Here is a 27,327-nt window from a genome sequence, read left to right on the forward strand (position 1 = left end):
TTCACAGGTGAATTCTATCAAACATTTAGAGAAGAGCTAACACCTATCCTTCTCAAACTCTTCCAAAAAATTGCAGAGGAAGGAACACTCCCAAACTCATTCTATGAGGCCACCATCACCCTGATACCAAAACCAGACAAAGACACTACAAAAAAAGAAAATTACAGACCAATATCACTGATGAATATAGATGCAAAAATCCTCAACAAAATACTAGCAAACAGAATCCAACAACACATTAAAAGGATCATACACCACGATCAAGTGGGATTTATCCCAGGGATGCAAGGATTCTTCAATGTACGCAAATCAATCAATGTGATACACCACATTAACAAATTGAAGAATAAAAACCATATGATCATCTCAATAGATGCAGAAAAAGCTTTCGACAAAATTCAACACCCATTTATGATAAAAACTCTCCAGAAAGTGGGCATAGAGGGAACCTACCTCAACATAATAAAGGCCATATATGACAAACCCACAGCCAACATCATTCTCAATGGTGAAAAACTGAAAGCATTTCCTCTAAGATCAGGAACGAGACAAGGATGTCCACTCTCACCACTATTATTCAACATAGTTCTGGAAGTCCTAGCCACGGCAATCAGAGAAGAAAAAGAAATAAAAGGAATACAAATTGGAAAAGAAGAAGTAAAACTGTCACTGTTTGCGGATGACATGATACTATACATAGAGAATCCTAAAACTGCCACCAGAAAACTGCTAGAGCTAATTAATGTATATGGTAAAGTTGCAGGATACAAAATTAGTGCACAAAAATCTCTTGCATTCCTATACACTAATGATGAAAAATCTGAAAGAGAAATTATGGAAACACTCCCATTTACCATTGCAACAAAAAGAATAAAATACCTAGCAATAAACCTACCTAGGGAGACAAAAGACCTGTATGCAGAAAACTATAAGACACTGATGAAAGAAATTAAAGATGATACCAACAGATGGAGAGATATACCATGTTCTTGGATTGGAAGAATCAACATGGTGAAAATGAGTATACTACCCAAAGCAATCTACAGATTCAATGCAATCCCTATCAAATTACCAATGGCATTTTTTACGGAGCTAGAACAAATCATCTTAAAATTTGTATGGAGACACAAAAGACCCCGAATAGCCAAAGCAGTCTTGAGGGAAAAAAATGGAGCTGGAGGAATCAGACTCCCTGACTTCAGACTCTACTACAAAGCTACAGTAATCAAGACAATATGGTACTGGCACAAAAACAGAAACATAGATCAATGGAACAAGATAGAAAGCCCAGAGATTAACCCACGCACCTATGGTCAACTAATCTATGACAAAGGAGGCAAAGATATACAATGGAGAAAAGACAGTCTCTTCAATAAGTGGTGCTGGGAAAACTGGATAGCTACATGTAAAAGAATGAAAGTAGAATACTCCCTAACACCATACACAAAAATAAACTCAAAATGGATTAGAGACCTAAAAAAAAAAAAAAAGGAATGGGATAATCTCCAAAATATACAAAGCAGCTCATGCAGCTCAATATCAAAAAAACAAACAATCCAATCCAAAACTGGGCCGAAGACCTAAATAGACATTTCTCCAAAGAAGATATACAGATTGCCAACAAACACGTGAAAGCATGCTCAACATCACTAATCATTATAGAAATGCAAATCAAAACTACAATGAGGTATCACCTCACACCAGTCAGAATGGCCATCATCAAAAAATCTACAAACAGGGGCTTCCCTGGTGGTGCAGTGGTTGAGAGTCTGCCTGCCAATGCAGGGGACACAGGTTCGAGCCCTGGTCTGGGAAGATCCCACATGCCGCGGAGCAACTAGTCCCGTGAGCCACAATTGCTGAGCCTGCACATCTGGAGCCTGTGCTCCGCAACAAGAGAGGCCGCGATAGTGAGAGGCCCGCGCACCACGATGACAAGTGGCCCCCCCCTTGCCGCAACTGGAGAAAAGCCCTCACACAGAAACGAAGACCCAACACAGCCATAAATAAATAAATAAATAAATACCAAAAAAAAAATCTACAAACAATAAATGCTGGAGAGGGTGTGGAGAAAAGGGAATCCTTTTGCACTTTTGGTGGGAATGTGAATTGATATAGCCACTATGGAGAACAGTACGGAGGTTCCTTAAAGAACTAAAAATAGAACTACCATATGACCCAGCCATCCCACTACTGGGCATATACCCTGAGAAAACCGTAATTCAAAAAGAGTCATGTACCACAATGTTCACTGCAGCACTATTTACAATAGCCAGGACATGGAAGCAACCCAAGTTTCCATCGACAGATGAATGGATAAAGAAGATGTGGCACATATATACAATGGGATATTACTCAGTCATAAAAAGAAACGAAATTGAGTTATTTGTAGTGAGGTGGATGGACCTAGAGTCTGTCATACAAGGGAAGTAAGTCAGAATGAGAAAAACAAATACCGTATGCTAACACATACATATGGAATCTAAAAAAAAAAAAAAACAGGTTCTGAAGAACTTAGGGGCAGGACAGGAATAAAGATGCAGATGTAGAGAATGGACTTGAGGACACAGGGAGGGGGAAGGGTAGGCTGGGACAAAGTGAGAGGGTGGCATGGACATATATACACTACCAAATGTAAAATAGATAGCTAGTGGGAAGCAGCCGCATAGCACAGGGAGATCGGCTTGGTGCTTTGTGAGCACCTAGAGGAGTGGGATAGGGAGGGTGGGAGGGAGATGCAAGAGGCAGGAGATATGGGGATATATGTATACGTATAGCTGATTCACTTTGTTATACAGCAGAAACTAACATTGTAAAGCAATTATACTCCAATAAAGCTGTTTAAAAAAAAAAAAAGGAATGGGAAAGAAACCAGTATTCACTAAGTGAAAAAAGTGTAGGGCACTGTGTATAGTGTGCTCTAATATGTATTTAAGGGACTTCCCTGGTGTTCCAGTGGGTAAGACTCCACGCTTCCAATGCAGGCGGCCCAGGTTTGATCCCTGGTGGGGGAACTAGATCCTGCATGCATGCCACAACTAAAGTTCCCGCATGCTGCAACTAAGACTTGGTGCAGCAAAAATAAATAATTAATTAATTTAAAAATAAAAAAATAAAAAGAAATATGGGGACTTCCCTGGTGGCGCAGTGGTTAAGAATCCACCTGCCAGGGCTTCCCTGGTGGCACAGTGGTTGAGAATCTGCCTGCCAATGCAGGGGACACGGGTTCGAGCCCTGGTCTGGGAAGATCCCACATGCCGCGGAGCAACTAGGCCCGTGAGCCACAACTACTGAGCCTGCGCGTGTGGAGCCGGTGCTCCGCAACAAGAGAGTCTGCGATAGTGAGAGGCCCACACACCGTGATGAAGAGTGGCCCCCGCTTGCCACAACTAGAGTAAGCCCTCACACAGAAACGAAGACCCAACACAGCCAAAAATAAATAAAAAAAAAAAAAAAAAAAAAAAAAGAATCCGCCTGCCAATGCAGGGGACATGGGTTCGAGCCCTGGTCCAGGAAGATCCCACATGCCGCAGAACAACTAAGCCCGTGCACCACAACTACTGAGCCTGCGTGCCACAACTACTGAAGCCCACGTGCCTAGAGCCCGTGCTCCGCAACAAGAGAAGCCACTGCAACGAGAAGCCCGCGCACCATAACAAAGAGTAGCCCCTGCTCACTGCAACTAGAGAAAGGCCGCGTGCAACAACAAAGACCCAAGGCAGCCAAAAATAAATAAATAAATTTTTTTTTTAATGTATTTAAAAAGAGAGAAATATATGTATTTTTTTGCAAATGGTATTAGTAATCCATTGCTACATAATAAATTACTCAAACACTTAGCAACTTAAAAGAACAAACATTCATTATCTCAGTTTCTGTGGGTCAGGAATTTGGGAGTGGCTTAATAGGTGTCTCTCATGGGGTTATAGTCAAGATGTTGGCTGGTGAGTGATACCAGTGAAAATGGAGTAAGGATCTTCAAAAATTATAACCTCCATAAAGGCAATAAGAAAACTGACAAAAACTGTCAGAACAAATTTTTCAGAACTCTGGAAGCTAACCAAACGATTGCAGCAATCTGAGGAGTTTTAATCAAGAAAAGTATCTAAATCTCAATAACAACAGTGAGCTTTGGGCTTCCCTGGTGGCGCAGTGGTTGAGAGTCTGCCTGCCAATGCGGGGGACACGGGTCCGAGCCCTGGTCTGGGAAGATCCCACATGCCGCGGAGCAAATAGGCCCGTGAGCCACAATTACTGAGCCTGCGCGTCTGGAGCCTGTGCTCCGCAACAGGAGAGGCCGCGATAGTGAGAGGCCCGCGCAACGCGATGAAGAGTGACCCCCACTTGCCGCAATTGGAGAAAGCCCTCGCACAGAAACGAAGACCCAACACAGCCATAAATAAATTTTTAAAAAAACAAACAAACAAACAGTGAGCTTTGTGGCAATTTAACTTGTCCTATTTTCATCCCCCTCTCTCCAGCTCCATGACAGCCTTGAAAGTCAACAGTCACAAGTGAAAAATAGCAGCCTGGCAGACAACAGGAGAGGTGAATCAGGGTTGGAGCTACTTAAAAGCTTCATTCCCGTAGCCTTGTCATTATATGACCTGTCTGGTGGCTCCCTGGAAGACTCTACTTGCAAGGCCGTCTTTATTGATTAGACTTGGAGCTTGTCCAATGTGAAAATCTTTTCCCTGGAGGTGTTGGTAAAAACATTTCAATGCAATAGTTTGATTTTATGGCTGCTGTAGGCAGTGGATAACAATTGGGGCAAACAACAGGCTACCCAAAAAGCTTAAAAGTAAAATCTAGGGAAGGAGATGTCCATAAAGGCTGTGAAAATCTGACATACTCCTCAGAATCTATAAGGTTAAGGTATATGTAGGATTGTGTGCATGCTCAGAAAAGAACTGATAATGCTGTCACCTCTAGCTGACGTTGAGGCTCCTTACAAGGAGAAAGTGAAGTCTAAGGCAGAGTTGTCAGGTGTCTGGCCGAGCGTTGAAGGCATGCCACAACAAGTATACAGAACCCCTTGGCAATGACTGGGTGATTTATTGGTTCCATACATTAAAGGAAATCTCTGACCAATCATTAGCTGGCCACTAATCTAACTGAGCAGACTTCAGTGGCCACACACAGAAAAGAATACAGACCTTACAAAAATAGTTCAGAAAAGTCATTAAACAAACAACCCCAGCAACTACAAAAACCTTTGAGGATGAGGGAAGAACCTGATTTCCAGAGTTCCCACATTATATCAATTTAAATGTCCAGTTTTCAACAAAATGTTACAAGACATGCAAAGAAACAAAAAAGTGTGATCCATATGGGGCAGGGGAAGCTATCAACAGAAACAGTTCCTGAGGAAAACCAAAGACTGACTTTATTTATTTATTTTTTTTTTGGCCACACCACATGGCTTGCAGGGATCTTAGTTCCCCGACCAGGGATTGAACCCAGGCCCTCGGCAGTGAAAGCATGGAGTCCTAACCACTGGACTTCCAGGGAATTCCCCAGACCAAAGACTTTAAATCAGCTATTTAAAATATGTTCAAAGAACTAAAGGAAATACTATCTGAAAAACTACAGGAAAGTATTTTAAAAATGTATTACCAAGGAGAATATCAATGAAGAGATAGAAATTATAAATAAAGAACCATATAGAAGTTCTAGAGTTGAAAAGTATAATGACTGAAATGAGAAATTCACTAGAGGTGTTCAACAGCAGATTTCAGCAGGTGGAAGAAGGAATCAGTGATCTTGAAGATAGGTAAACGGGGCTTACCAGTCTTGAGGAATAGAAAGGAGAAAAAAAAATAAAGAAAACTGAACAAAGCCTCAGAGACCTCTGGGACAGCATCAAGTGTACCAACATATGCATAATGAGAATACTAGAAGGAGAAAAGAAAGACCAGAAAGAATATTTAAAGGAATAATGGCAGAAAATTTCCCAAATTTGATGAAAAACATTTGCCTACAGACCCAAGAAGCTCAATGAACTCCAAGTAGGATAAACTCAAAGACAGCCATACCAAGACACATTGTAATCAAACTGTTGAAAGCTGGAGACAAGGAGAGAACCTTAAAGGCCACCAGAGAGAAATGGCACATATCATGTGCAAGACATCCTCAATAAGATTAGCAGCTGATTTCTCATCATAAACTATGGAAGCCAGAAGGCAGTGACATGACATGGCAGTGAGATGTGGATGGGCATCCAATATATAAAGATTTAATGTGGATGATAATAACAACACAAAGGAAGGGAGAAATAGAGCTATATAGGAGCAAAATTTTGTATATTATTGAAATAAAATTAATCTTAACTATTGAATAGGTTATTATTAAGATATCCAGAACAACCACTAAGAAAATAACTCAAAAGATATTATATAATAAAAGAAATGACAAGGTATTAAAATGGTGCACTAGAGAATATCTATTTAACACAAAGAAGGTAGTCATGGAGAAATAGAGGAATAAAAAAGACATAAGACATACAGGAAACAGCCAAAAGGAAGGCATAAATTCCACCTTATCAGAAAGTACACTCAATATAAATGGATTAAACACTACAACTAAGGTGGAGATTGTCATAAGGGATTTTTAAAAAACAATCAAACCTTACGCTATCTACAAGAGACACACTTTGGATTCAGACACAAATAGGTTGAAACTAAAAGGAGAGAAGACAATACACCATTCAGACAGTAACTGAAAGAGAACTGAAGTGGCTATACTAATATCAGACAAAGTACACTTTAAAACAAAAATTGTTACTAGGGACAAAGAAGGACATTTTATCATGATAAAAGGGACAATCTCTCAAGAAGATATAACAATTATAAACATATGTACCTATAACAGAACACCAAAATACATGAAGCAAAAACTGACAGAACTGAAGGGAGAATTAGACAATTTAACAATAATTGTTGGAGTCTTCAATACTCCACTTTCAATTATGGATAAAATGAGTAGACAGAAGATCAACAAGGAAACAGACGATTTGAACAACACTATAAGGCAACCACTTAGAATGCATCTATAGAACACTGCATCCAACAACAGAAGTATACACATTCCTCTCTATTATACATGGAACATTCTTCAGGATATGCCATATGATAGGCCATGATGTAAGTCTCAATAAGTTTAAAAAAACTGAACTCATACAAAGTATTTTCTCTGACCAAAATGGAATGAAACTAGAAATCAATAACAGGAAAATCTGGAAATTCACAAATATGTGGAAATTAACACAATACTAAATCACCAATAGATCAATGAATAAGTCACAAGAGAAATTAGAAAATACTTTGACATGAATGAAAATGAAAACATAAGAGGCTAAAATTTATGGAATGGAGTGAAAGTAGTGCTTACAGAAAAATTTACAGCTGTAAATCACACAATAAAAAAGAAGACAACTCAAATCAATAGCTTCTTAATATGTTAGTGTTTGGGTTGGCCAAAAAGTTTGTTCGGATGTTACGGGAAAACCCCGATGAACATTTTGGCCAACCCAATAGAAGAAGTGCAAACTAACCAAAGCAAACATTAGGAAAGAAATAATAAAGAGTATAGCAGAAGTAAATGCAATAAAAATAGGAAAACTATAGAGAAAAATCAACAAGACCAGAAGTTGATTCTTTGAAAGAAGAACAAATTGAAAAACTTTGGGCTAGACTGACAAATAAAAAAGAGAAAAGACTTAAACTGTTAAAATCATGAATGAAAGATGGGGGGGCACATTGCTACCAACCTTACATAAATAAGAAGTTTTATAAGAGAATACTATGAATAACTATATAACAACACATTAGATAACCAGGTGAAATGTACAAATTCCTAGAAAGACACAAATTAATGAAACTGACTCAGTAAGAAATAGAAAAGTTGACTAGACCTACAATAAGCAGAGATAGAATGAGTGATCAAAAAGTTTCCCACAAAGAAAAACTCAGGACCAGATGGCTTCACCCCTGAATTCTACCAAACTTCTAAAAAGAATTAACACCCATCCCTCTCAAATTCTTCCTAGAAACAGAAGAGGAAGGAACACTTCCAAACTCATTTTGTGAGGTATTACCCTGATACCAAAACCAGACAAAGATATCACAAGAGAACTATAAACCAATATTATTTATGAATATAAATGTAAAAATCCTCTATAAAAAACCAGCAAACTGAATGCAGCAACATACAAAAAAGTGATATTCATCTCAGTAATGCAAGATTGGTCCAATGTAGGAAAATCATTGTAAAACATTTTATTGATAGAATAAAGAATAACTACATGATTGTCTCAATAAGCACAGAAAAAGCATTTGACAAAATTCTACTCTCTCTTATGATAAAAACACTAATAAACTAGGAATAGAAGGGAACTTCCTCAACCTGATAAAGGGCATCACAAAAAACCCACAGCTGACATCATGCTTAATGGTGAAATACTGGAAACTTTCTCCCTAAGATCAAAGATATCTGCTCTCACTCCTTCTATTCAACACTGTTCTGAGGCAATGTACTGGAGGTACTCACTAGGACAAATAGGCAAAAAAAGAAAAAAGAAAGAAATAAAAGGCCTACAGATTGGAAAGGAAAAATTATGTCTATTTGCAGATAATATAATCTTGGATACAGAAAATCCTAAGGAATACACACACACAAAAACCCATTAGAGGGCTTCCCTGGTGGCGCAGTGATTGAGAATCCGCCTGCCGATGCAGGGGACGCGGGTTTGAGCCCTGGTCTGTGAGGATCCCACGTGCCGCGGAGCAACTGGGCCCGTGAGCCACAACTACTGAGCCTGCGCGTCTGGAGCTTGTGCTCCGCAACAAGAGAGGCCGCGATAGTGAGAGGCCTGCGCACCGCGATGAAGAGTGGCCCCCACTTGCCGCAACTAGAGAAAGCCCTCGCACAGAGATGAAGACCCAACGCAGCCAAAAATAAATAAATTTAAAAAAAAAAAAGATAATTAAAAAAAAAAACCCATTAGAGCTAGTGTTGGGGCTCAGAGCAGGCCACCCCAAGATATGTCACATGGCATACTGATTATTTTGAATTAAAATTACTTAAGAAACAGCTAGCGGAAAAAATGATATAAAAAATACTCTGACCTCCCTATTTCCCCCTGAAAGCGGGGAAAAAAATCTCCCATGTGTAAGTATCCTCCCTATACCAGGAAGACAGAAAGCATCCTTATCATCAGAGCTAGAGAATTCAAGGCTAAGAAAGCTGTATAAACAAATTTTGCTACTTCTTTACTACTCTGCAACCCCAAGCACAAGACCCTTTGTTAAATTTTCACAAATAATTGTTTCTTTGCTTAAAAATGATACATAAACAGCCTGCTTTGGTCACTTTGAGGGTCCCATTTCTATGAGACCTCCACGTGTACAAATTAATTTTTTTTTCCTCCTGTTAATCTGTTTTGTGTCAATTTAATTATATACCAGCCTGAAGAACTCAAGATGGGTAGGGGGGAAATGCCCTTCTCCCCAACAGTAGCAAGGTCGCAGGATACAATTTCAATAATATAAAAATCAAGTGTAGGGACTTCCCTGGTAGTCCACTGCCTAAGACTCGGTGCTCCCAATGCAGGGGGCCCAGGTTCGATCCCTGGTCAGGGAACTAGATCTCACATGCGGCAACTAAGAGTTCGCATGCTGCAACTAAAAGATCCCGCATGCTGCAAATAAGACCTAGTGCAGCCAAAAAAAAAAAAGAAAAAAAGTCAAGTCTATTACTATAGAATCAAAAAATGAAGTTAAGGAACTATATTCAATATCTTGTAATAAACTATAATGGGAAAGAATGGAAAAAAAGAATATATATACACACACATATATATGTATAACTGAATCACTCTGCTGTATGCCTGAAACTACCACAATATTGTAAATCAACTATACTTCAATTTTAAAAAATGAAATTAAGAAAATTCCATTTATAATAGCATCAAAAAGAATAAAATTACTTAGGAATAAAGAAATACATGGCTTGTATACTGAAAACTACAAAACATCACTGAAATAAATAAGTTGAAAAATATCCCATGTTCATGCATTGGAAGACTTAATACTGTTAGGCAGACAGTAGTCCCTGTTAAGGGTTGAACTGTGTCCTCCCCAAAACGATACGTTCACATCTTAACCCTAGTGCCTCAGAATGTAACCTTATTTGTAATAGGGTCATTTGTAAATGTAATTAGTTAAGATGAGGTCATACTGGAATGGTGTGTGCCCCTAAATCAATATGGTTGGTGTCCTTATAAAAAGATGCTAGGAAGAGACAAGAAAGGATTCACCTATAGGTTTCAGAGGAAGCATGGCCCTGAAGACACCCTGATTTCAGACTTCTAACCTCCAGAACTATGAGACAATACATTTCTATTGTTTTAAGCCACCCAGTTTGTGGTTTTTACTATGGCAGCCCTAGGAAACTAATAAAGTCCACAAATTGATTTATGGATTCAATGCAATCCCTTTTAAAGGCCCAACTGCTTTTTTTTTTTTTTTTTTGCAGTAATTGACAAGCTGATCCTAAAAATTCATATGGAAATACTGAAGACCTGAAAAGCCAAAACAATCTTGAAAAAGAACAACAAAGTTGGAATACACACACTTCCTAATTTTAAAACTTTCTATAAAGCTACAGTAATCAAGACTGTGTAATACTGGCATAAGGATAGGCATAAGTTAATGGAATAGAATTTAGAGTCCAGAAATAAACCCTTACATTTATGATTAACTGATTTCCTACAAGGGTGCCAAGACCTTTCAATGGGGAAAAGAACAGTCTTCAACAAATGGGGCTGGGATAACTGTATATCTACATGCAAAAGAATGAAATTGGACCCACTACCTCACACAACATACAAAAATTAACACAAAACAGGTCAAGAACCTAAACATGTGAGCTAAAACTACAAAACTTTTAGATGAAAACATAGGCGTAAATCATAGTGACCTTAGATTAGGCAATGATTTCTTAGATATGATACTTAAAGCATAAGCAACCAAAGAAAAAAACAGATAAATTGGATTTCATCAAAACTTAGAACTCTGTGCTTCAAAGGACACTATCAGAAATGTGAAAAAACAATTGATAGAATGAAAGTATTTGCAAATCATGTATCTGAGAAGGTCCTAGAAATCAGAATATATAAAGAATTCTTACAACTCAACAATAAAAGATAAATAATCCAGTTTTTAAATGAGCAAAGGATTTGAATAGACATTTCTTCAAAGAATATATACAAATGGTTAATAAGCACATGAGCAGATGCTCAACATCCTTAACCACCAGAGAAATGCAAAACAAAACTACAATACGATACCACTTCACACATATTAGTATGGCGTCATCAAAAAAGGCAGTTAATAACAAGTTTTGGTGAGAATGTGGAGGAACTGGAATCCCCATACATTGCTGGTTGGAATGTAAAATGGCGCAGCTACTCTGGAAAACGGTTTTGCAATTTTTCAAAAAGTTAAACATCAAGTTACCAATGTGACCCCAACAATTGCACTCCTAGGTAATATACTCAAGTGAAATGAAAACATATGTTCACACAAAAAATTTTATACATTTCATAGCATTATTCACAATAACTAAAAAATTGAAACAACCCAAATGTTCATAAACTGATGAATACAGAAACAAAATGTGGTACTATCCATACACTGGAATATTATCCAGCCATACAAAGGAATGAAGTACAACATGGATGAACCTTGAAAACATTATGCTAAGTGAAGGAAGCCAGACACAAAAGGCCATATATTATACAATTCCATTTATATGAAACTTCCAGGCAAATCCATAGAAATTAAGAGTAGATTAGTGGTTGCCATGGGCTGGGGGTGGGGAAATGGGGAGTGAATTGGTATGAGGCTTCCTTTGGAGGTACTCAACATGTTCTGAAGTTATACAGCAGTGAGAGTTGCACAATTTTGTGAATATGCTGAAAACCACTATATTTATACTTCAAAAGGGAAAATTATATGGTATGTGAATTATATCTCAATTTTTAAAAATAAGATGTTGGGACTTCCCTGGCAGTCCAGTGGTTGGGACCCCGTGCTTCCACTGCTGGGGGCACGGGTTTGATCCCTGGTTGGGAAACTAAGATCTTACAAGCTGCACGGCGTGGCCAAAAAAATAAAATAAAATAAAAACCCGGGAACTCTTTAAAAAGAAAAAAAAAGATGTTATCCAGGCTGCAGTCATCTGAAAGCTTCACTGGGGCTGGAGGGTCTGTCTACTTCCAAGATGAGTTTCTTACACTGCTGTTACCGGGAGGCCTCAGTTCCTCAGTGTCCTTGCAACATGGCAGCTGGCTTGCCACAGAGCAATTGATCCAAGAAAGAGCAAGGAGGAGGTCACAAAATATATTGATGACTTAGTCTTGGATGTTACACACTATCACTTCTGTCATGTTCTATTAGTTATAAGGGAGTCACTAAGTCCAGCCCATAACCAAGAGGAGGGATGAAACCTACACCTCTTGAAGGGAGGGGGCTTTAATAATGTGTGGACACACTTTAAAACCCATCACATATACATGTAACATATCTAGGACACAAAAGAAACTGACAACAGGGCTCCATGTGCAAAGGGGGAACTAGAAGGCTGGAGGACATGAGTTGGATGGAGATTGCTCACTGTAAACTCATTTTTATCTTTTGAATTGTGAACCACGTGATGTGCTGCCTGTTCAAATAATTAAAAACAATCTTAAAAATTTTTAAAAATTCATTTTCTTTTAAGGAAAATAACTTGCTTTGCTAGCTTAATTTGTTAGGTTGAAGTCCTAAATCAAATTGCACTTTTATAAATAAAAATATATTTTTATATATTTATATTCAACTATCCACACATACATACACATTTTCTCATTCCCTAGCTCCTAATAGCCAAGGTTTAACAAAAGAAAAAACTGGAGGGCTTTCCTGGTGGCGCAGTGGTTAAGAATCTGACTGCCAATGCAGGGGACACGGGTTCGAGCCCTGGTCTGGGAAGATCCCACATGCCATGGAGCAACTAAGCCCGTGAGCCACAACTATAGAGCCTGCGCGTCTGGAGTCTGTGCTCCGCAACGGGAGAGGCCGTGACAGTGAGGCCCGCACACCGCAATGAAGAGCAGCCCCCGCTCGCTGCAACTGGAGAAAGCCCTCGCACAGAAACTAAGACCCAACACAGCCAAAAATAAATATAAATAAATAAATAAATTTATTTTAAAAAACAAACAAACAACAACAAAACTGGAATCCTTCTTTGGGTTCTAAAATTGGATAACCTAGATGAAACGGACAAATTCCTAGAAACACACAAATTACCTAAATTGACTGAAGAAACGGAAAATCTCACTAGACCTATAACAAGTAAAAACATTGAATCAGTAATCAAAAATTTCCCAACAAAGAAAAGTCTAGGACCACATGGATTCACTGGTAAATTCTACCAAAAAACTAAAGAACAATTAACACCAGTCCTTCTCAAACTCTTCAAAGAAATGAACTAGGAGAACACTTCCCATCTCGTTCTATGGGGTCAGCATTTCCCTAATACCAAAGCCATATTAAGACCATCACAAAAAAGAAAATTACAAATCAATCCGTTATGAATATCAATGCAAAGATCCTCAACAAAATACTAGCAAACCAAATTGAGCACATTAAAAGGATTATATACCATGACAAAGCGGAATTTATAATAGAAATGCAAGGGTTCAACATAAGAGAAAAATGAATGTAATATATCACAGTAGTAGAAGGAAAGAAAAAAAATACTGTCATCTCAATTGATACAGAAAGGCATTTACAAAAGCCAACACTCTTTCATTATAAAAACTCTCAGAAAAACTAGGAATAGAGGGAAGATTCCTCAACATGATAAAGGGCATTTATGAAAAAAACCACAGCTAACATTATGCTCCACGATGAGAGATTGAAAGCTTTTTACTTGTAACTTCATGAATGAGACAAGAATGCCTGCTTTCACCACTGCTATTTAACACAGTACTAGAAATTCTAGCAGAGCAATTAAACAAGAAAAGAAATAAAAGGCATCCAAATTGGGAATGAAGAAGTAAAACTATCTGTATCTGTAGGTGACATGATCCTACACATGGAAAATCCCAAGGAATGTACAAGAAGGTTACTAGAGTGAATCAACAAATTCAGCAAAATTGCAAAAATCAGTTGTTTCTATATACCAGTGATGAATAATTAGAAAAGAAAACTGAGAAATCAATTCCATTTACAATAATATCTATGTGTGGGTTTTCCACACCAAGCAATTCACCAGTTCTCTGTAGACACCAACTGGGTGCCCTACAACTTATTTCACTTCTGACACTCACTACCCAGAGTTAGCGCAGACCCCACAGATTAAAATCTCAATCCCCCTACTTCAGATGCTAGTCACAAGTTTTGAGTCCCCAGGTTACCCATACTTCTGTCTGATTTGGCTACAAATTGGGGGTTCCCATGACCCCATCTCAGGTTCAGTAATTTGCTATAACAGCTCACAGAACTCGGAGAAAAACTTTACTATTACTGGTTTATTATAAAGGATACAAATGAACAGCCAGACCAAGAGGTACACAGGGTGAGGTCTGGAAGGATCCTCAGCACAGGATCTTCTGTCCCCAAGGAGTTTGGGATGTGCCACCCTCCCAGCACACATTCACCAACCTGGAAGCTCTCCAAACCCCATCACTTAAGAGTTTTTATGGAGGTTCAAATATGTAGACATGATGGATTAAATCATTGGCTATTGGTGATTAACTCAATTTCCAGCCCCCTCCCCTCCACAGGTCAGGGGGTGGGGCTAAAAAGTTCCAAGCCTCTATTCACATGGTTGGTTCCTCTAGCAACTAGCCCCCATCCTGAAGCGATCTATAGCCCACCAAGAGTCACCTCATTAGCATAAACTCAGGTATGGTTGAAAGGGGCTTATTATGAATAACGCTCAGGAAATTCCAAGGGTTTTAGAAGATTTTGTGCCAAGAACTGGGGAGAAAGACCAAATATATATTTATTATACCACTATAGTGCAATCTAAAAGAATAAAATGCCTGGGAATAAATTTAAGCAAGGAGTGAAAGGCTTGTTCCCTGAAAATTACAAAATATTCCTCTAAGAAATTAAAGAAGATCTAAATAAGTGGAAAGACATCCCATGCTCATGGACTGGAAGACTTAATACTGTCGAGATGTCAATACTACCCAAAGCCATCTACAAAATTCAGAGCAACTCCTATTAAAATTCCAGTGGGCGTTTTTTGCAGAAATGGAAAAGCTGATTCTCAAATTCAGTGCATGGAGTCCATGTAATAGGCTGAACTGTATTCCCCAAAATTCATATGCAGAAGCCTTAACCTCCAGTACCTCAGAATATGACTATATTTGCAGACAGGGCCTTTAAAGAGGTAATTATGTTACAATGAGTCCGTTAGGGTGGGCCCTAGTCTAATCTGACCGGTGTCCTTATTAGATGAGGAAATTTGGACACACAGAGACCAGGGATATGCATGCATAGAGAAGAGCATGTGAGGACATAGCAAGAAGACAGCTAGCTCCAAGGCAAGAAGAGAGGCCTCGGGGGAAATCAAACCTGCTTACATCTTGATCTTGGACTTCTAGCCTCCAGAACTGTAAGAAAATAAATCTCTGTTTAAGTCTGTGGTATTTTGTTATGGCAGCACTAGCAAACTTATACAGCCCAGGTAGACAAAAAAAAAAAAAAATCTTAAAAAAGAACAAAGTGGGAGGACTCACACTTCGTAGCTCACTACAAAGCTACAGTAATCAAAACGCTGTGGACCGACAGAAGGACAGACTTATAGACCAATGGAAAAGAATTGAGAGTTCAGAAACAAACCCATACATTTATGGCTAACTGATTTTTGACAAGGGTTTCAAGTCCAATCAATGGGAAAGGAATAGTCTCCTTAACAGATGACGCTGGGACAACAGGATTTCCATATGCAAGAGAATGAAGTTGGACCCCTACCTCATACCATATACAAAAATTAACACAAAATGTATCAAAGGATTAAATATAAGGGCTAAAACCATAAAATTCTTGAAAGAAAACATAGGAGTAATTCTTCATGCCTGTGGATTTGGCAAAGGATTCTTAGATAGGACACCAAAAGCATAAGCAATAAAAGAAAAAATAACACACTGAACTCTGTCAAAAGTTAAAACTTTTGTGCATCAAAGGACATTATCAACAGAGAGAAAAGACAACCCACAGAATGAGGGAAAATATTTGCAAATCATATCTGATAAAGAATTAATATCCAGAATATACAAAGAACTCCTACAACTCAGTAACACCCAATTTAAAAACTGACAAAGAACTTGAACAGACATTTCTTCATAGAAGATATACATATGGCCAATAAACACCTAAAAAGATGCTCAACATCACTAATCATTATAGAAATGCAAATCAAAACTACAATGAGATACCACTTCACACTCACGAGGATGGCTATTATCAAAAAAACAAAATCAAAACCAAAAAAAACCCCAGAAAGTAACAAGTTTTGGCAAGGATGTGGAGAAATTGGAACTCTTGTACACTGCTGGTAGGAATGTAAAATAGTGCAGTTGCTGTGGAAAATAGTATGGCATTTCCTCAAAAAATTAAACAGATTTACTACATGAACTAGCAATTCCAGTTCTTGGTATATACTCAAAATAACTGAAAGCAGGGATTTAAACAGATATTTGTACACCCATGTTCATAGCAGCAGCATGCACAACAACCAAAAAGCAGAAGCAACCAAAATGTCCACCAAAATATGAATGGATAAACAATATGTGATATGGGGAATAGGGAGTTATTGTTTACCCTATTGTTTATAGGGTTTTTGTTGGGGATGAGGAAAAAGTTTTAGACATAGTGATGATGGTTACCATAACACTGTAAACATATTTATTGCCTCTAATTGTACAATTATGAATGGTTAAAATAACAAGTATTATGTTATATGTTAAAAAAAACTTTACCACAGTTAAATACAACTACCAAAATTCATGGAACTGATGATGGTTAACTCTATGAGAGTGAGTAAAATTCACTGCTAACAGTACTGGTTCAATAATTGACAGATTTAGATATTTTCTACAGAATACGTATTAATGAGTAACATAATGAATAGCACAGGTTTTAAACCCTTTACATTTCTGCAAGCTTTGAAGTCTGTCCAAATAAGCCCTTTCTGCTCTTCACGTATTTCTACCAAAATCAGCTGTAACATTAGCTCAGCCAATTCCCACTTCAGGTTATACTGAATCAGTGATTTCTCATCTTTAAAAATATTCTCACCTGTAGTTGTTCTATGCAGATTATTCTAGAGGCTAATTCTTTAGACTCTTCAAAGTTGGCATTGACTCTTGCATAAACAGCTAAGCAGTATTGGTAACATTTTTTGACTCATCAAGAACCAAGGAAAACCATTCAAAATCATTTGCCTTGTTTTGAATTGACTACTGATATTGCTCCCAATGTTCTCAACTCTTTAAGCAACCATTCTCACCCCTTTAAGCAACCATTCTCACCCAAAGGCTAATAGTTTTAAATAAGTTTACTTACTCTGCACACGTTTCTTCCAGAGAAATTAACTCACCATTGGTAAACAGCTTCCCTTGCCTACCTAATGAATGGGCTACTCATACCTTAAAAACATAATATTTAAAGCCCAGTTTTCTCTTTTTCTTTTTCTTTTTTTTTTTTTTGATGACACAATTGCATATGTATTGTTTAAAATGAAAGCAGGCGAGTTCACAAATTACTTCTGGACACTGAAAAATGAACTCTGGTTGCTTTTCTTCTGGGCAGCACCTAAACTCTGGCTGCTTTTCTTCTGGGCAGCACCTAAACTCTGGCTTTGCAATATTTCAGGTACATTACAGTCTTCTGAGAGAGGCCCAGTACTTCAGAATCCCTGGAGTGGCCAGAATGCCTCTGGCTTCTTCCGCATCCCGCAAAGGGCTCTCTCCGTACTCCTCCTTCAGCCACTGGCGGAACTGATGGACCTGGTGCTCCTCAAACTCCTGGAGCTGCCTCTGGAAGCCCAGGTTGGGGTTTGCACAGGACCTCGCCGCACGCACAGTGCGCAGGGCATCCTCCCAGCCAAAGCCGGTGACCGTCATGATGTATGCAACCACCAGAGTCACGCTCCTGAAGACGCCAGCCAGGCAGCGAACAAGGCAGCCCTCACCTCGCAGACCGCACTCGTGGATGAATTTAATACTTTCTTTGAAATGTCTTGTCAGGTTTTGATATGGTGAATCCGCTGCTGGAATGCACAGGTATTTAACCCCCTCCAATGCTGGCCTGGCACTGTCGTGCACAGATAGAATGTGTGTCACCTTGTTCTTGCTCAATTGCTCTGCATCTCTGGCATCTTTGAAGTTGCCGATATACAGGCCAGGCAGGATCTTGTTCATCCCATTCCCCATGGCGGCCGCGCGGTCTAGCGCCCGGGGCGCGGCGGCAGGCACACTGAGGGCATGTTGGAGCGGGCGGGGGAGCAGCGGGCGGGCAGGCAGGGGGCACTGCGCGCCCGCAGCGTAAACAGCAACACGGACCGGCGGCGCCCAGGCCTCTCTGTCCACTGCTCTCCTGGTCCCCCGCGCCCCCCGGGCTCCCCGACCGCCGGGCCGCGGCACAGGCGCCCCTGCAGGAAGGGTCTCGCGGCGCCCGCCCCCTCCTGGAGTGAGCCCGGCGCCTGCCACGCCGGCCCCTGGGACTTGTGGACACGGTTCCTAGGGGCCCGGCCGGGGCGCAGGGATTATGTCTCCCGGGGGCTGGGGCGCAGGGACATGACTCCTGGGAGCGGGTCCCTCCAGGATTATGGCTCCTCGGGGACCCGGGCCCAGGGCGCACGCGCACCCCCGCCCCGGGCCGCCGTCTCCCTGCGCGTTCCGAGACTGGGCGGGGGGGGGTTCTCTTTTTTTTAACGTTAAGTATGCACTAATAATTTTTTAAAAAATAAATGTCACGATATGGTGATAGGTATGGCCCTCAAAACACTATTGAGTTATAAATGTATAACTGCAATCTGTACTGCAAAGTGGTAACACTGCCGCGTACTATCTCTGTGGCAACTATTTAATTCAGCCAGTGTATCAGGAAAACAGCCATCTACAATTTGTAAACGAATGTGGCTGCATCCCAATGAAACTCTGTATGTAGACAGATTTGAATTGTATAGTTTCCACAGGCCACAGTATTCTCCTCTTGTTGTTGCTATTGTTTTAAAGCATTTAGAAAAGTGAAAACCATTCTTAGTTCATGGCTTACCCAGAAACAGGCAGCTGCGCATAGTTTGCTGACCCCTGCAGTTGAAAAAGAGAAAATGAGCTTTACTCACATTCCTCACAATTGAATCCGGTGGTTTGTTTTTTTCCAGTATCTAATGAGGAAAAGCAGAAACCTCAAGTAAAGTAAAAAGAAAGTTACACCTCCAACTGCTAGTTCTTTGAAACTATGGATAAAATAAACATCTGACAAGTTTAATTTAGAAAAGAAAACAAACGTAACATTTAAAATGACACATAATAACATGGAGTTTTCCTAATTATGAGAGAAAAACTATAATTAATTATATACTAATAAAATTAAAAATATTAACAACATAGGCAATACAGAGAATATGAATTTACAGATAGAGGGGAAAATTTGTGCTTCAACTGTTAAGAGCAACAACCTGGGTTCTGATTTGTATTCTACAGAGAGGCTCTGCACCTTTCACTGCCTTAGAGCTATTTTACAACTCTGTAAGTTGTAGATACCTGATAATACAAATAATTCTTATCTATAGACAAATGCAAATAAATTCTGTTGGGTAGAGGTTCAGCTGACTTCCCTCCTGTGGAAGTCAGTCTTGTGTCCATTTATAAATTCATTTCAACGTTCTTTTACTCCAAATTTGTCCTTGACTTCTCCTTTGAACTGACTGTAACATGTCAGTTCTGAGTTTTTAAAAATGCTTAACATGTGTTCATTTTATATCCATCTGTATGAGAGCCATTTCACTTTGTTGAAAATTATACTTTAACACAACTAAGGGCAATATAGAAAAAAAGAAGATAATTACCTCCAAAACTTTCCTGGGGCACTTTCAAATCTTGAAGAAGCAGAGTCTGTGACACAGAAGGCAGAAGAATCTCTTGTCTATTTTATGCGAAGAGCATTAGCTGACCCCAAACATGGGAGACTGCACCGAGGGCCAGCCAGAGCTAGACGCTAAGCTGGCAACTTCCAAACCCAGCTGGGATTGGAACTGCCAGCAAGTACCTGTGAAAACACCCACGCAGGCCCCACCCACCTCCTGAAGCACAAATCACGGCCCAAATCAGGGGCAGGGCCTGGCCACCTGCTTTTAACAAGCTCCACAGGAAGTTCTAATGAGCACAGGTCTTATTTTACAGATGAAAGAACTAAGGCCTAGAGAAGCTCCTCGACACTGATGGGAGGATAAAACAGCTTCTTCATGTGGCCCAAGTCGGCTTCCTCCCCCTCCCCCGACCCTTCCCATCCCTCATCTAAGTTATCTAGAGCACAGGGCCTTAGAGGTAGAGGAGCCAGGCAGATGTAGAATAGCAATGACACTGCCTCCTAGTGGGCGAGTGTGGCAAACGTCACAGCAAACGGCCTTGTTGCTGGTTTGGCATTTTGTTAATTTTCTTACCCATTGGTAATTTTAACCCAGCTCTAATTTCTCCCCCCATACAGAAAGCCCACCCCTTTCCTCATCATTGATACCAAAAACCAAGAGGAAAGGCTTCTTTATACGGAGCTGTATTTAGAAGGCAAGAGTATTTGCTGAGAATGCCCGACTCCACACCAAAAAATGGAAAGAAAAAGTTTTAAGAGAAAGCTTTTCCTTACTGTACAATACTAATAAATATAAAGGTAATAATGGAGTTAAAATATTAATAGATGCTATAACTAGTGAGTGAAAAGTTGAAGAACAGGATATTTAGCCTAGAAATACCTCTTTACAACTTACAGTGGAGAAACTTGACAGATGCCCCTTAATCCAAGTGCTCAAAGTAAACATCACTAAAACTCACCAAGTATTCTGTGCCTCCCAATATGATCCATCAAGTACACAGTATCGCTTCTGTGGTACACATCTTCCTTGACTTATGATGGGGTTATGTTGCAATAAACCCATCGTAAATTGAAAATACCCTGTCAAAAATACATTTAATATACAACCTACTGAACATCATAGCTTAGCTGAGGCTATTTTTAATGTGCTAACACATTAGCCTACAGTTAGGCAAAGCCATCTAACACAAAGCCCATTTTATAATAAAGTATTGGGTATCTCACATATTGAACACTGTACTGAAAGTGAAACAATGTTTGTATGGGTACAGAATAGTTAGGTGTATTGGGTGTTTACCTTTGAGATCACATAGCTGACTAGGGGCTGTGGCTCACTGCCACCGCCCAGAATCATGAGCCCTACCACGTATTACTAGCCTGGGAAAAGATCAAAATTCCGTATTTGAAGTAATATCCACTGCATACGTATCACTTTCACACCATCCTAAAATCAAAAAATCTTAAATCGAACCATTTTAAGTCAGGGACCATCTGTATTCCTACAGAAAAAAGCTCAATTAAATCTAATTGTGAGCCGACATCAAACCCAAATTGAAGGACATTCTACAAAATCAGCCAATACTTTTCAAAGACAGACATGGAAAGAAAGCTGAAGGACATGAGAACTAGATGTAGGAATTCTGGGATGGATTCTGAACCAGGAAATAAAACTATGGAAGATATTATTGGGAAAATTGGCAAAATTTTATAATGGACTATGGATTAGGTAACAGTATCATATCAATGTTAGATTTCCCGATTATGATTATTGATCTGCGGTTATGCTTGTTCTTAGCAAACTGACAATAAAATATTTGGAACAAAAGGGCCCATCTCTAACTTGATCCTAATGGATCAGAAAAAAAAAGTGTGTATAGAGACAGAATATAAAGCAATTGGGGCAAAATGTGAGCTGAGGTCGGGTAAGAGTATTTAAAGTTCTTTGTGCTATATAGTCTTGCAATTTTTCAAGTTTGAAATTGTATCAAAATTGTTACAATTTTTGTATTGCTACAATACACATTTTTAGGATGTTTGTTGCACATATCTGCCTGACAGAACCAGATGTGCAAGGATCGATGGAGAGCCAGACTGACCTAGATCCTGCCACTACCTTGCAGAGATTTTGACATGCACACATACACAAAGAGGCCCAGCTCAGCCCAGGACAGTCAAGCAGAGGAACCTGTGCTGCAAGCTGTCCTCCCACTGCTCAGCAGGGACCAGCCCAACCCAGCACTCTCCACAACACAGTTAGACCCACAGCCTCAGCAGCTCCCCAAGCTCAGATCCACCCACCCAGGATCCACCCAGTGGGATCCACCTAGTGAGCTCGGCCTCCCTTGAACTGACACATCCCCTTGTGTTTCACTGATCCTCCCCCACGCATCCATTCACACTCAATCTCCTATGCTCCAGGTAATGGCCTCCACACCCATCCTATCTCCCACCCACAGAAAGCCCAACCCTCACACACAGTGAGGAGCGTTACCCTTTCAAGATGGGCAGGTTCATTAACCCAAACTGCATGTACTCAGAAGAGGCTGAAGCGCAAACACACGGGCATACAGGGTGAGGAGGGAAAGGCATCTCCTGACTTTTGTCTGAAGCCAGAGTGCGTGCTCAGGGCCTGTGAGGACCAAGAAGGGTAGAGCTGGCAACCAAAGCAGTGATGCAGGTGTCCAGACTCAGGCCTCCTAATACATCCATAATCTGTATGGGCACTGCCCACAGGCCACTTACAGGTGCGTCACACTGCAGACCGCTCTTCTTCAGGATACTTCTCCCTTGAGAAAGAATTCCTGCCCTTAGCTCCACCGGCACCCAACCCCACAGATGACACAGGCACGGTTGTTGTCTGAGGTTTATTGAAAATATTACAGCACAGCAGAAAAGATTCAAACGGCTCCACGTGGTGTTTTGAAATTCATCCCAACTGTAGGCTGAGTGACCTGCAGGTTGGACAGACTGCCAAAGTCCTGGAACAATAAAAAGGGGCTTAGTGTGGCTGTACTGGTGAGATCTGTGTCCCGAGCCCCGGCACCACCATTAGGCTAGGCTTTTGTCAGCCTCCACAACCTTGGGGTCAGATTGGTGGGACCCTGCAGAAAACCAAGAGAGCCTTCTCCTCCCCACCCCAGAGCAATAAACTCTGTAGGGGGTCTACCTGCGATCTGAAGGATCCTCCACAGTCAGCCATGAAGGAGCTGTCCTGTGCACTTTAAGACATTTAACAGCATCCCTGGACTCTATCCACTAATGTCTGCTAGTATCCCCCAGCTGTGACAACCAAAAATGTGTCCAGCTATTACCAAATGTTCCCTGGGGGGTGCAAAATCTGTCCCTTTGAGAATCACTACTCTAAGGCATATACAGTGCCACTTCATTTCCAGGACCAGCCCTCAGGTAGGAGGCATCACTTATGCAATCAACATTTGTGAAGGGCCCGGGTAGAGTAGTGGTAGGACAAGGTCAGGGCCTGCCTTTAAGGTGGCTCAATCTAAGTGCAAAGAACCCAAGAGCATATGTAGAGCCGATTCACTTTGTTATAAAGCAGAAACTAACACACTATTGTAAAGCAATTATACTCCAATAAAGATGTTAAAAAAAAAAAAAAAAAAAAAAAGAACCCAAGGGCCCACCATATAACCAGAACTTAATTCCTCATTTTATCCTCAAAAACCAATTTTACAGTTGAAACTAAAAAGATGCATTCCAGAGTAGTATTTCAGGAGAAAATGATCTGTAGCAGGCTTTAGCTGTACTGGTTATGTTTTTCTGAGACTAGGGGGTAGTATATGGGAGTTCACTCTATTCATTATCTTTCTGAACGTCTTAGACGTTTCATGATCATAAAAAGGAAAAATAAATTTGCTCTAAATCACCAACTGCCTCCTGGACTTTGAAGCTCATGCTTTCACCAAACTGCTAAAGTACTAATAAGATATGTCACAGAAGACACACTTATCAAATTGTATTGAAGATAGCTGAACTACCGAAGTAGTCCCCAGTTAGCAACTGGAAATGAGACCACAGCTCATTTGAGTGGTTAGCATACAGACACAGAAGTAAGCAGGCAGACTGAAAAGAGAACTAGGGATGGGACCAAGGGGGTAAATGTGAGAAGCCAGCCACAAAATCGAGAAGAGAACAGAAGGAACTGAGAGAAGGAGTGCTCTGGAAGTCCTGGGAGAACAGCCACTGGATTTGGGAGTTGTCCTCGTGTGGAGGGCAAACTGAACCTTCAATTACTAGCTAAACCCACTTTGGAGGCAGTCTAGGTTAGTGGTTGGAAGGGTGGATGGATTCCTATCCCTGCCACCTACTAGCCTTGAAGTTACCATTTCATCATCTATAAAATGTAAATAATAGGATGTGCCTCATAGGACATACTGAGGAAAAGGGAAACACCATATAGAAACGTTGAGATTACCTAATATATTTTAATGACTCAGTAAGTGTTACCTAGAGGTATTACCCGTAGTATAGTATAAAGCTACTGATGGTTGGTGACCAGGGAAGCCCTACTTTAGGAATTCAGCAAACACTTACCAAGAGCTTCAGCATTTCCTTAGTGTCAGGATCTACTTCAATGATTTCCTGATCCAGGGCTGAGACCTAGAAGGAACAAGGCAGGCCCCAAATAGCAATGAGGTATCTCTCACCTTCCCTGCCTTTTCTCCAAGATTCTTAAATGAGGGACAAAAAAAGGGGGTGGGGGGCGGGGATGGGTGGCATAGAGAGAATACAATAGGATCCCACGAATTCAGTATTTAGATAACCTTAAGATTGGGTTTATACTTCAGGAATACTATGCTAGGGCAAATAACCTAAGTCACCGAACAAACATCATTAAAAGGCTCTCATGTATAAAACAGAATGGACTTACATGATCCCAACAGGTTAGAACAGAAGCTAACATACAGGCAGGTAGATGATGGGCACCTACAGCTGGTCAAGGGGTATATGGAGACTCAGCTGAGGTCTCTTTGAAAACCAGGTACCTGAAACGGTTCTCAGAAACCTGCTTTATCTTTCAGGATGAACAAGAGGTCCAGAATAAGACCCAGAAAGTTTACCTCAGGCACGTAATTATCTCTCCTCTCTCTCTCCTCCTCCTGCAGCTTGATGGAGATACCTCTCACTGGGCCTCTCTGAATCCGCTTCATCAGATGTGTGACATAGCTACAAAGTACAAATGCCCAAGAACACACACTGGCTCCCACTGGTACCCAGAACGTCTGGATGTGTATGTAGGAGTTTTAGTTCTCTTCCCGCAGTGAGAAGGGAGAGGATTCACCACCTTGGAAGCCCTGACTCTGAACCTCCTACACACACAAAACCTCCACACGCAGCTCCGCTTACCTAGGCATGCCTGTCCCTTTGGTGTCGCACATCCTCTCTATTCAAATTCGCTTCCAAAGCTATCAAGTATTCCCAACAAACCTTCACGACTCCTCCTCCCAGCCTTCATTTTCTTTCTTTCGAATTCCAATGTACATAAGTTAGCATTAAATCACGTACGCCCTTACTTAACGTTAGTCTTCCAGAAGTCGACCGTGGCTAACCTCGTCCAAGCGCCACCGCCAGTCAAACCGCCAAATACAACGCGAATATAAGACAACCCCACCAAGAAACCCGGCAAAGGCACACCTGCAGCGCTCTTCTCGGAGCAGCGGGAGACTCGTGCTAACCCAGCTCCCACGACCCACCCGCAGGGCCACGGCTCTCCGTCTCCCAGCAGGCCCTGGAGGCCAAGCGCCGACTGAACTCACCCTGCGATCTTGTTGCGGAGCTTCTTGCTGGGAATGATGGCGATCTCCTCGCACACGCGCTTGTTGGTGTGGAAGTCGTTGCCCAGGCGCGTGTAGTACTTCTCAATGATGACCCGGGCCGCCTTCTTCACGGTTTTGGTGCGAACGCGGCCCTGCGGGTGGAGAACACATGGTCACTCGCGACTCAGGAACCCCCTCCGGGGAACAGCGCGGCGTCACGCCCTGACCGGAGCGGGGTTCGTGGGCTGGGCCTGAGCCCAGGAGGGGAGAAGGCCGGCCGGGCAGTGCTGGAGCGCGGGGTCAACGCGGAAGCCAGCGGCCCACGGAGGCTTCGGCCTCACAGGGTACTGCGCCCCTCCTCGCGGGCTGGGGGCCGCGCAAAGCGGCGGATGGAGAACGATTGTCAGGGGTACCAGCTTGGAGACAAAAACACCTACCATGTCGGCGGGTCCTTGGTAAAAGGAAACAGGAAACAAAAGAGAGGCCTATAAAGCGCAGGCCAGAAAGCCGCTTCCGCCTAGTTTGAGATGCGCTGAGCCCACTGTAGCGCAGCACAGCGACCCCTAGCGGGGCGGGGCGGAATGGAACGGAAGTATGAATGGCCAATCGCCACCCAGTGGGCGTGGCGAGTGGCTGACCCGCCCCGCCCTGCCCCACCTAGGGTGGTCTTACGCAGGTCTCTCTAGACCCTTCTTCAGTGGTTAGGTCGCCCATTAAGTGCCCTAGACTAAGAGCGGCGCATCTCTCCCACACATGCTGGGGAGAGGGATGAAGGCTTAAGAACCATCGGGAAGGGGGGAGCGTGGAAAAGTGAGGAAGTAGGGGATGGCGCCGTGCACAGGATCCCCACCCAATCCCATGGGTCACAGACTTGTGTCTAGCCTGGTGGAGACACAGGTACAACTGGGAGAGAATTATCTCACTTCTTCAGTCTTTGCTCAAACGTCACCTTATCAGAGGAGCTTTCCCTCCAATTTATACAAAGTAACACTGCTATCCTTTTATCATTTTTTTAGCATTGCTATCCTTTTAAAGTTGCTCTAGTATTTCTTAGCACGTCACAGTGACTTGTCTCAATTTTCTCAGCTAGGGATGAGTTCCATGACAGTATGGCTGTTTTGCGTTGAACAGTGCCCAGCACAAAGCAAGTTCTCAAATGTTTAAGTGAAAGGCCCAGTTCACCTGTAGTGCTCCCAGCTGAGGCACTCTCTCCGACCACCACCGTCTTAAGGCTGTTCCTGCTGTACCCATCCACAAACCAGGTCCTTCTGAGGCCACCAGCACAGGCTACCCCTGGTGGCCTCATTAGCCTCGGGAGTGCCCTGCTCCTTATCTCCAACTTTGCTTAAGTGGGTTCCAGGCCCCCACCTGACTTAAAAGACTGGGCTGCCCAGTTTGGATGG

At 41.4% G+C, this 27,327-nt stretch overlaps 2 protein-coding genes across 2 annotated transcripts; both read right to left on the reverse strand.

Moving 5' to 3' along the window:
- Positions 1–17,885: 17,885 nt before the first annotated feature.
- LOC137773640 (dual specificity protein phosphatase 22) lies at positions 17,886–18,735 on the reverse strand. Its single transcript, XM_068558473.1, has one exon. The coding sequence runs from the start codon at positions 18,488–18,490 to the stop codon at positions 17,936–17,938; it is 555 nt and encodes a 184-aa protein (XP_068414574.1). The 5' UTR covers positions 18,491–18,735; the 3' UTR covers positions 17,886–17,935.
- Positions 18,736–23,000: 4,265 nt separating this feature from the next.
- RPS17 (ribosomal protein S17) lies at positions 23,001–26,460 on the reverse strand. Its single transcript, XM_068558484.1, has 5 exons — positions 26,362–26,460; positions 25,925–26,076; positions 25,229–25,334; positions 24,702–24,767; positions 23,001–23,128 (listed from the first exon to the last, which is right to left on the reverse strand). Exons 1-5 carry the CDS (start codon positions 26,362–26,364, stop codon positions 23,048–23,050), a joined length of 408 nt encoding a protein of 135 aa, XP_068414585.1. The 5' UTR covers positions 26,365–26,460; the 3' UTR covers positions 23,001–23,047.
- Positions 26,461–27,327: the final 867 nt, after the last annotated feature.

The sequence above is a fragment of the Eschrichtius robustus genome, chromosome 1, assembly GCF_028021215.1.
Source record: "Eschrichtius robustus isolate mEscRob2 chromosome 1, mEscRob2.pri, whole genome shotgun sequence".
Classification (NCBI taxonomy): Eukaryota; Metazoa; Chordata; class Mammalia; order Artiodactyla; family Eschrichtiidae; genus Eschrichtius; species Eschrichtius robustus.

Excerpts from the sequence above, each read along its gene's own strand:
- LOC137773640 (XM_068558473.1), bottom strand. The coding sequence starts at position 18,490 with ATGGGGAATGGGATGAACAAGATCCTGCCTGGCCTGTATATCGGCAAC.
- RPS17 (XM_068558484.1), bottom strand. Across the intron at positions 24,768-25,228 it reads GAGATAATTACGTGCCTGAG|GTCTCAGCCCTGGATCAGGA; the intron begins GTAAACTTTCTG and ends TGTTCCTTCTAG. Across the intron at positions 23,129-24,701 it reads AGGAAATGCTGAAGCTCTTG|GACTTTGGCAGTCTGTCCAA; the intron begins GTAAGTGTTTGC and ends TTATTGTTCCAG.